The 9,850-nt window shown below is 41.3% G+C and overlaps 1 protein-coding gene across 1 annotated transcript; it reads right to left on the reverse strand.

Moving 5' to 3' along the window:
- Window positions 1–202: 202 nt before the first annotated feature.
- Window positions 203–6,744, reverse strand: SELE (selectin E). The gene is made up of 9 exons (XM_006887415.1): window positions 6,360–6,744; window positions 5,656–5,763; window positions 5,052–5,237; window positions 3,961–4,146; window positions 3,683–3,871; window positions 2,683–2,859; window positions 2,073–2,183; window positions 361–382; window positions 203–257 (listed from the first exon to the last, which is right to left on the reverse strand). The coding sequence occupies exons 1-9, from the start codon at window positions 6,688–6,690 to the stop codon at window positions 203–205; spliced, it is 1,365 nt and encodes a 454-aa protein (XP_006887477.1). The 5' UTR covers window positions 6,691–6,744.
- Between the last annotated feature and the right edge of the window lie 3,106 nt (window positions 6,745–9,850).

A 9,850-nucleotide genomic window follows, 5' to 3' on the forward strand; every position in this document is an offset into this window, starting at 1 on the left:
ATGAATGATTTAGATCTCTTATCCCTAGCCTCTCTTTCCACAAAGAAATGTAGCAATGTTTCAGAAAATCCTTTGAGTGTGCTATTTTTCTTGCAGAAACAGACAGGTTTGGAGGGTTTGAGGAGCAACATAACCTGGAGAGAGGATAGCACTTTCTTGTAATTATATTAACACCATCAAGTCTTACCTGATGTCTTGAGTCTTAAATTAACTCAGGAGTTTGGTAGCTGCCGTCTGATTCCAGGCTTAGGTAGCTGCTGTGGAATGCATTAAAAACAATAAGTAAAGCACTGTTCTCCAGCATGTTGATGAGCAAAGTTAAGAATGTTCAATGTACGCTTTGTAGAGAATAGAACTTACCTGGCAGGTACAAATTTCTTTGCTGCAAATGGAAAAAAAAACCACACAACCAAATCAATAATCAGGACTAATTGATGTTTAAGAACACATCAAATCCAGAAACATTTCTTGCCCTCATTCATCTAATTTTACAAACTCAGTGTCATGGTGAGGAAAAACTATGATAGAAGTGAAGGGCTGAAGATAACACAGCCCCCAAACAAAGGGCCCAACAGCTCACCAGATTCAGCTTCCAATTTTTAACAACATGACAGATATCTGGATTTTTGTTTCATGTTTTATATATACCACAACATGATTTTTTTTTAAAAAAAAGAAAGAAAAAGGATCCTGTAAATCATACGAGTGTGACTTGATATGTTTGCATATTCCCTATGATGTTGCCAATATTTACCATCCAATCAGAACTCATATTCCCCATCAGATACTCCAATTTTGAAGACCAAATACATCAGTTTAGGGAATATTTTGTGTGTTTTCTAGGTGCTTAGTGTAAGAGTTTTATAGTAGCTCCATGGCATAACTTGAGCTGTGGCATAGATTACATCCCCAGAGTGGTACTCTATTGGTACAACCAGTGGGCAGGGGCGGTAGCTCTGGTGGCCTAGTGGTGAGAAGCTGCACTGCAATCACAAAGGCAAGTGGTTCAAATTCATGGGCTACTCTGGGAGAAGGGCCCTCTCCTCCCATGTGAGGAACTGCATCTAAAGACCTGCTGGAGGGTCAGCTATGAGTTGGTTCTGAGTCAATGGTATACAACAAAAACAACAAAGAAGTAAGGAGTTGCACTGCCAATCCAAAGACAGGAGTTTGAACCCATCAGCAACTCCTCTGCAGAAAGATGGACAATCTCCTCCCATATGATTGTCAAACTCTGGAAACCCACCAGAGGATCACCTGTGAACTGGTTCCACCTCAGAAGCCATGGTTGAGCATGAGAATGGTACATTAGGAATCCTTGGTGATGTTGTAAGTTAACCATCGGACTGTCAACTGAAAGACTCGTGGTTTGAACCCCTGCCACTCTTTGGATACAAGATGAGTGAATCTGCTTCTGTAAGGCTTTGCATACTTTTAATTCCTCAGAGGCAGTTCTTTGTCTTACTGAGTCGCTATGAATCTGAATTGAATTGCAGTGGCATAGAATTACACTTTCTAAAACCCTTTCCACTTTGAATTGCATTAGCAGCTCTTAAGATTTCGGTTTCATTATGCTCTGTTTTCTTGGTGTGTAGTGCATAAATTGAGGCTGCTAACCAAAAGTTGAGGTTTGGACCTGCCACCTTCTCCATGGCAGAAAGATGGACAGTCCCCTAGAAAGAGAAACAGCCTCAGAAACTCAATGGAGGGCTGTCATGAGTCAGAACCAATTCCGGAGCGGTGGGTTTGGTCTGAGTTGAGTACTTGCTTCTCAAATCTCATTGCTGTCAAGCCTCTGAGTAACTTATAACTGACCCTCCAGCAGTTTTTCCAAGGCTATAAATTATATGGGAAAATATTTTCCATCTTTCTCCCTCAGAACTACTAGGGGAGTCAGAGAGACCCCACCTCTGAGTTAACAGCACAACTCCCTATTCACTAGGCTACTAAAGTTCATCATTTAGATCCTAATTATTATATAAATTTGAAAGAGAAGTCCATGTTGTCAGTGATGAATCTAAAAGAAACTTTTTTCAAACGCTTATCTCACATGCATTCATAGATTCCCTCACCTTTCCTGCGAAGGCGTTTCAGAAGCCACAGGAGAAAGGACGCCAGTGTCAAAAAGGAAGTTCCAGCAGCAGAAAGTCCAGCCACCAAGGGGACATTGGACTCCGCGGGAGCTAAGGAATCAAGAGGGGAAGAATTGTCAGCAGCAAGAATTAGCATTAATGTCTTCCTGTCCTGTCCAAGTGACTTTTCCCCCACCTACATTAATATGAGAGATAGGAAGACCGTCGAATCCAATGCGTGAGGCCAACCAGTGACATTAAGAACCTTTTAGATCTGCTCCAAACCTGGCTGCCCGGCTTATCTCTACCACTGGGCAGGCGGAACCTCAATGTGTGAGCACCTTCACATCTCTCATAGCCATTTTCGTCTCTCAGTCTCCCTTTTGTTCTCTTCTCTCCTTTGCCTCTTCCCTGTAACTCTCATTTCTCCATTTGCCAGAATTTTATCCTTTCTTTCAATTACCTCTCCTGCTTCCCACCCTATACTCATAAATATTTCTCAGCTCTTTAATATGGTTAATCTTTAAGGTTGGATCTAATGGATAGTTAATTGTTATAGTCCGATATCTCCACTTCTCACTAGACCTCAGGGCACCAGTTAATGCATCACCTTCACAGCTGGGCAGCATCTCGGACCAGTGTCCCCTGGCATCACACGTCAGTGCTGCAGAGCCGTTGAGCGTCCACCCTTCATGGCACGCAAAGGTACAAATGGTGCCAAACACGGGCTCCCCACTGCAGCTCATATTCATCTTCTCAGATACCGTCAGTCGTGAACATTGGACGGCTGCAAAGGATAAAACATGCAGTTACAGATAAAGAAAAATCTACTGGAAAATTCCTAAAACAGACTCACATGTTAACAGCAAGCAGTTACAGTAAATATAAGCCATAAGCACGGTTTCATTTGAAGCATGCAAGAAATTACCATTAAACCCAGAAGCCAATAGTGGCTTCTGACACTGTCCTTCTGACATAAAGGAGAAATTAGGGCAAAGAGAAAGGTTTGATGCATTCAGATGAGTCTTGAATACGTATAGAATGATCTAAAAAGAAAGAAAATTAAGGCACCCCTAAAATTGTCTGCTTCACAGTTTGGTTACTTTGTGCCAGTGAAACTCATTCTGTGCTGTACCGGCTGCAAGGAGTTCCTTGGCTTATAGTGAAATATGTTTCTTTTCAATATCTTTGCTCTTGTTTGACAGTTTATGACATCTAAGTGCTTAACATGTCCTCAGAGTGTCAGACCATATTTGAAACAACTGATTACTTATGATTATGAGTAATTACAGAAGAAAGTTATGACAAGACTTAGATCCAAATCAGATTTTCATGACTGTACTTTAAAATTTTTCTAATGTGATGTTCCTTAGGTTAACAATTTTAACTTCCTCCAAGCCAATGTCTATAGAATTAGATTAGCACAGCCTTCTCTTTGGCCAGGCACTGACTCGTTTGTAAAAATGTAGAAAATGCAAAATGAGTGCTGCCTATCAAAGAAAATTTCTCTAATTAAAGAAGGTAGCTGGTTTCATTTCCCAGGTATAAGTTGGAAGAGTAATGTGTTTTAAGAATAGGAACATACAAAAGAGGGAAAACTTGAGGCTCACCTTCACAGGTTGGGAGTTGCTGTGTCCACTGCCCTTGTGAAGCGCATTCAACTTGGGCTGGTCCCTGCAGCATGAAGCCCTGCTCACAGGTGAAATGGCAGGAGGACTGAAAGGTGAACTGTCCAGCAGGGGAGTGGTTACAGCTCACAGAGCCCTTCTGCAGGTGACTGATGGCACCACAGGTCGCAGCTGGAACACATGTAGCAATTTGATGAGCTTGTCTTAGTTTACTAACGTCAGGTGTTTTATCATACATGTTACTATGAAACTTTCCCTACCTTTACATGTTGGCTTCTTACTGTCCCAACTCCCAGATGAGGTACACTGGAGGCTCGGAGCACCCATTAGTTCAAATCCTTCTTCACAGTCAAATGCACAGGTCGTGTTCCACACCAAGCTTCCAGCCATTGGGAAACATTCCACAGTTCCGTTGGCAGGACTTGTCAAAGCCTCACACTCAACCACTGTGGATTTGAAAGAGCACCATGAAAATTTTGGAAGAATGACATTTTCCATTCCCTATGAATTGAAGTTCAGAGTGGAGTAAGGAAAGAAGATGCCTTCAAAAGCTTGGTATCCAAGGACTGCAATCTAGAGTAAACGATAGTATAGGGAACTGAAACTATAGTAAAGCTTTCTCTTCCCTTTTTATTGATATTTTCATCTTAACAGATTAATTTCTAGTTTAACCATGCTTTGAAATCTCTGATATTTTTATTATTTATATAAGGTAAAAATAGGAGATTTGAGATCAAGCTTTCTGTCTGGTTGTAAGCCCAGCAGGACTAGGATGAAAGAGCACTGGTGACAAGAAGCTGCACTGCAATCCTGAAGGCACCTAGTTAGAATCCATCAGCTGCTCTGTGGGAGCGGAATGAGTGATCTGCTCCTGAGAGTGATCAACTGCCTCTGAAAATTCACTGGAGAGTCAGCTAGGAGTCAGTTCTGACTCAATGGTACTCAACAAGAACAACAACATATATGTGTTAATCACAAATATTAAGAGTGAGAGAAAAAGAGATATGGATGCTGCTTAACTAGCATGGCCTTAAGCTAGTCCACTGCATGGAAGAGAATCAACAAGGAAAGATGAGAAAGTCAGGAAAACTTCTTAAGTAGGATTCTTCTGTTTTATGTGTTTCTTCCAAAAACTACCAGAGCTTCAGAGACACTCATTTAAACTTTAGTATGAAAACATCTCTCAAACATGACAGATGCTGATTTGGTCATCTAGATTGGCTGAGAGAGCAGATTTTGCTAAGAAACAACCACAAAAATATTTCCTCTAAAGTGTGGAAAATAAGTAAGATAGAGAATTCAAAAGGCAGAATGAGGGAGAGAATGCTCTGTGCATTCAAGGGAGACTCACCATTGCAGGCCGGGGTGGGGGCACTCCACTCGCCAGAGGAGGTGCACCAAGTGGCCTCCATGTTGTTGGGCAGGTAACCCTCATCACAGGCGACAGAGCAGGAAGAATTGTAGCTGAAGTTCCCCAAAGGATGGGTACAAGACAGGCTCCCATGTTCAGGGTCCCTCTGTTGTTCACAGGTCACAACTGAAAAAGGAAACTCAGTCACTTCTGTCCTTCCCTGAGCTAGACAAGATGAATGTTCACAGGGACCTCTAATTGCTCTATGTGCTCAATGCCTGCTTATGTGCCAGCCACTACAGATAGGTTTCTTTTGCATGCACTTGTTCACATAATCCTATGTGTAAGCCAGTATGATTGTGATTATCTTCATTTCCAGGTTATAAATGTGAATTCTGGAACCCAGTGGGTTTCAATAGCTTGTCAAGGTCCCATCAGATGCAGAATTTGAACCCAGAAAGTCCAACTTCATAGCTTTAGCTTTCCACTAACATTGCACATTGACCCAAGGAAAGGAAAAGATGCAGACTTCCTACCAAAGCCAGTGAGAACATAAAATGGGGCCACCATTACAAGTGAAAGGAGAGGTGGGGTCCAGACTTACTTTGTTCACAGTTGAGTCCACTGAAACCAGGGTCACACTTGCAAGTGTAGTTATTAATGGTCTCCACACATTCCCCATGACCACTGCAGGATGTGTTGGTACAGGTAGCTGCGGAAACACAATTGGTGACCAGGAGGATGATTATTCTCTCCCAATAGAACTGGACAAAAATGCCAGAGATGAGATTTTGGGTTAAATGTTAAACCCATGGGCACTCCTAGCTACAGCTAACATCAAGCACAAAAAAACCCCTCAATTTCTGACAGATTCAGAAAAGCAGCCCTCTAATACAGATGGGTAACATGTTACTAAGATATGTATTATGTGTTTATACACAGTTTGTACATAAAAACCACTTGATGTTGAGTGGATCTCAACCCCTGGTGTTCAGAGTAGAATTAAGCTCCATAAGGTTTTTAATTTTTTCAGGAGTAATCAACAAATTTTTCTTCAGAGGCGCCCCTATAGGACTCCATACACCATCTTTTTATTGGCAAAAGAGTGATGTAACCATATACACCACACAAGTGTGTTTTCTCTCTCTCTCTCTCTCTCCCCCTCTCCCTCTCCCTCCCCCTCTCCCTCCCCTTCTCCCTCTCCCTCTCCCTCCTACATGTACATAATGAAGCAACAGAAACTGCTGTCTACATAATGTATACAAACAAATGTGACATGGCCTCCCTCTGCTACCCCAAACGCCCTACCTGTGTAGCACAAGGCACGCTTCTTTTTGCTGCAACTCTCATCATTCCACTTGCCAGTGTCCTTCTCCCTCTTGATGTAGATCTCCACGCAGTCCTCATTCTTTCGCTTATTGTTTGGTTCTCCGGGGGCCCAGTTCTCAGCCTCTTCTGTCAGAGGCTTATTGGTTCCTTCCCAAGTCCACACTTCATTGACTTTTCTGATTCCAATCCAGTAGTAACGTGATGTATAGTTTAATATGGAATTCAAGTAGTCATTCTCTTCTCTGTTTTGGATTGCGACTAGGTGTGTGTACCATTTCTGACAGTACGCACTTGCATCGCTGTAATTCATGAGTTTTGGAGAAGTGCTGTAAGACCAGGCTGCACTACCCTCAAGCAGGAGGAACACTGTGGGGAAGGTAGGAAAGGAATGGGAGACGTTAGTCCTGCCACAGTATGGCAACCTCACCTGAGCCTTTTCTTGTCTTATTTTCCCTGTGGGTTTTTTTTTCCTCAGAAACAAACAAACAAAAATATATACTCAAGTATAGTAGCCGTTGAGATAACTAATTTTTCCCCCACTTTTTAGAATTCAGTGTGTTCATGAGCATGTGTTGAAACAAGATTTTTTTATAAATCTATTTTTTGATTGGCCTTTGTGAATTCCCCACCATCACCTATTAATCTATTCAAACTACAGTAGTATGTGAATCAGAATCACTAGGCTTTGTTGGGCATGCAGTCCATACTCCTGCCTGTTCTCTGACACACTGCACGTGGCCATCACCCTGAATCCTCGCATGCCTCAGAAAATAGAAGGACTGTTTAAGATCAACCCTTCATTTCTGAGAAGTAAAGTTCATTTGTTCCTGTGAGTTACAATAGACTCATTTAAAACTCCTGGTGACCCCCGCTGAGCAGAGCTGAACTGCTCCATAAGATATTTCCCAGGCCTTTCTTCTGAGCCACCTCTAGATGGATTCAAACGGACAGCCTTTATGCTAGTAGTCAAGGATTTAAAATCTATATTAAAATTATTATACCAAAGATTAAAATTACAACTATCCCAAGATATAACACAACATACATAAATATCATAGTTGCTACCAAAAGGCCTACAATTTACAGGCTAACATCCCCTCAAAAGTATTATCTGACAGAAATGTCAATGGTGCCAAGTTTTAGAAACTCTAGTGATAACTTACCAGAGACAAAAACAAATAAAAACTGTACTGCAGTCATGGCTCCGGAAATTCTTTCTAGAGAAGGATTCAATGCGAAATGCTTTTCTGCAGAGGAACAAAAAAAAAAAAAGCGAAATTAATTATGGAATGAAAATCTAAGTATCTAGTTTCTCATATCATTGTACAGTCTTGGTTTAGGGTCACACAGTAAGATTTTTCAATAAAGAATTCCAGAGCTAAACTGTTTTTCATCAAAGAAGTCTACTCAGATGAATAAGTACAAATTTTCAGTTTTTCATTGTTAAGTTCAAAGCTTGGTTTTCTACAAGTCAATACAACAGCAGTTTTTGAAATATCTCCGATTGGATCCCTTCTGCATGCCGCTTCATATTATAATCTATGTTTCATGTCCCACGGCTGATCTCGATAAAACTTCTCCACTTACTGTTTTCTGGAGCAGTTATAAGGGTGTCAGAATCCTCCAGCAAACACTCTTGGTTCTGTGCTGTGTCACCAATGTCAAAACAGCGAAGAAAAACTGAACTCCGCTCCTGCCCATGTCTCTTTATACAAGAGCCAGCTTCCTGTGAACAATAGGATATATCCAAATCAGCTAACGAGGAATTTCCCAACAGTATCCAAAAAATTTCCCAGGAATGTCCAGTAGTGTTAAAAATTACGCTGTTTGAAAAAACCCCATGGTCCATAAATTTCCCTTTGTCTATCCTTTCTATTTTGTTAATATGATATAAATTATAATTTCTCATACCAATAGAATAAAATTTAGGTCTTTTTTAAAAGAGGTTTCAAATGTCCATTCTATTAGCAATATCTTTCATAGACTCATCATAGTGAAAAAATGATTTTGGAAACATGTATAAACAAAGAATAGCTGTTCTAGCCATTGAAGACTACTAATTTTTTTAACCAGGGACTGTCAATAACTTTCACAACACACATTTTATTTCCCACTGGGCAACTCAACACACTCCACAGTGCTTTTTCTCACAAAGTACATGCATCACAGATGTATGTGAATTCTCAGTTCTCTACACCTGTTGTGGCTAATATCACTAAAAAGTGTAACTTCCAGTTAAATACTTGGCATGATGCTTTCTTTGTTTTTTACTGTGTACCATCAAATACATATGACAGCACATCAAAAGAGAACAGCCAGCAGTGCAGGGGCTGGATTTAGAAGGGGTTGTGGTACTAGGAATATTGTAGTTAATGTTAGATGGATCTTGGTTGAAAGCAGGGAGTACAAGAGGAATGTATATTTGTCTTTCATTGACTATGAAAGATGTTTGACTGCGTGGATCACAACTGTGGCTGACTCTGAGAAGAATGGGAATCCCAGAATACTTGATCGTGCTAATATGAAACCTATACTTGGATGAGGAGGTAGTCATCAAAACAGAGAAAGGAAACACAGCATGGTTCAAAATTGGGAAGGATGTTTGCCAGGGATGTGGCCTATCTCCATACCTTTTCAATCTTTATGCAGAACAAATCATCTGGGAGGCTGGTCACTATGAGGAGAAATGTGGCATCAGGATTGGAGGAAGATTTATCAACAATCTGCATTATGCAGATGAGACAATCTTGCTTGCTGAAACTGAGGAGGACCTGAAGCGCTTGCTGCAGAAGGTCAAGGACTACAGCCTTCAATATGGATTGAAACACAACATCAAGAAAACAAAGATTCTTACCACTGGGCCAATTAGCAATATCAGGATGCATGGTGAAGAGATTGAGATTGTTCACAGCTTTAGTTTGCTTGGCTCCACAATCAACACTCTTGGCACCAGCAGCCAGGAAGTTAAAAGACCTATTGCGATGGGAAAGCCTGCTGTTAGGAACCTCTCTAAAGTACTGAAGAGTAATGATGTCACTCTGGAGATTAAGTTGCTCCTGATAAAGGCCATAGTCTTTGCAATCACTTTCTATTCATCTGAGAGCTGTACAATGACTAGGGATGACAGAAGGAGAATTGACGCCTTTGAGTTGTGGTGCTGGAGAAGAGTACTGAATACATCACAGACTGCTAAGAAAATGAGCAGGTTTGTCCTAGAGAGATTTGTTAAAACAGGCTGGTCATTGGAGGCAAGGATTCTGAAGCTTCATCTGACATACCTTTGACATGTTGCGAGGAGGGACCAGTCCTTGGAGGGGGATGTCATACTTGGGAGGGTGGAGGGACACCACAGGAGAGGAAGGCCCCCCTATACAGGGTGGATTGATTCAGTGACTGGGGTAATGGGGGTAGGTGTGTCAGAGACAGTGAGATTGGTACAGGATAGAGCAGGGTTTAGGGCTGTTGTACAT

Source organism: Elephantulus edwardii, unplaced genomic scaffold (genome assembly GCF_000299155.1).
Source record: "Elephantulus edwardii isolate Elephantulus edwardi_28Jun2011 unplaced genomic scaffold, EleEdw1.0 scaffold00057, whole genome shotgun sequence".
Lineage (NCBI taxonomy): Eukaryota > Metazoa > Chordata > Mammalia > Macroscelidea > Macroscelididae > Elephantulus > Elephantulus edwardii.

Bases quoted from the DNA above. Each gene is read 5' to 3' on its own strand.
- SELE (XM_006887415.1), bottom strand. From the start codon at position 6,690: ATGAATTACAGCGATGCAAGTGCGTACTGTCAGAAATGGTACACACAC. The intron at 3,872-3,960 runs GTAGGGAAAGTT...CATGTGTTCCAG, and splicing joins TAAGAAGCCAACATGTAAAG to CTGCGACCTGTGGTGCCATC. The intron at 2,184-2,682 runs GTGATGCATTAA...TTGATTCCTTAG, and splicing joins GATGCTGCCCAGCTGTGAAG to CTCCCGCGGAGTCCAATGTC.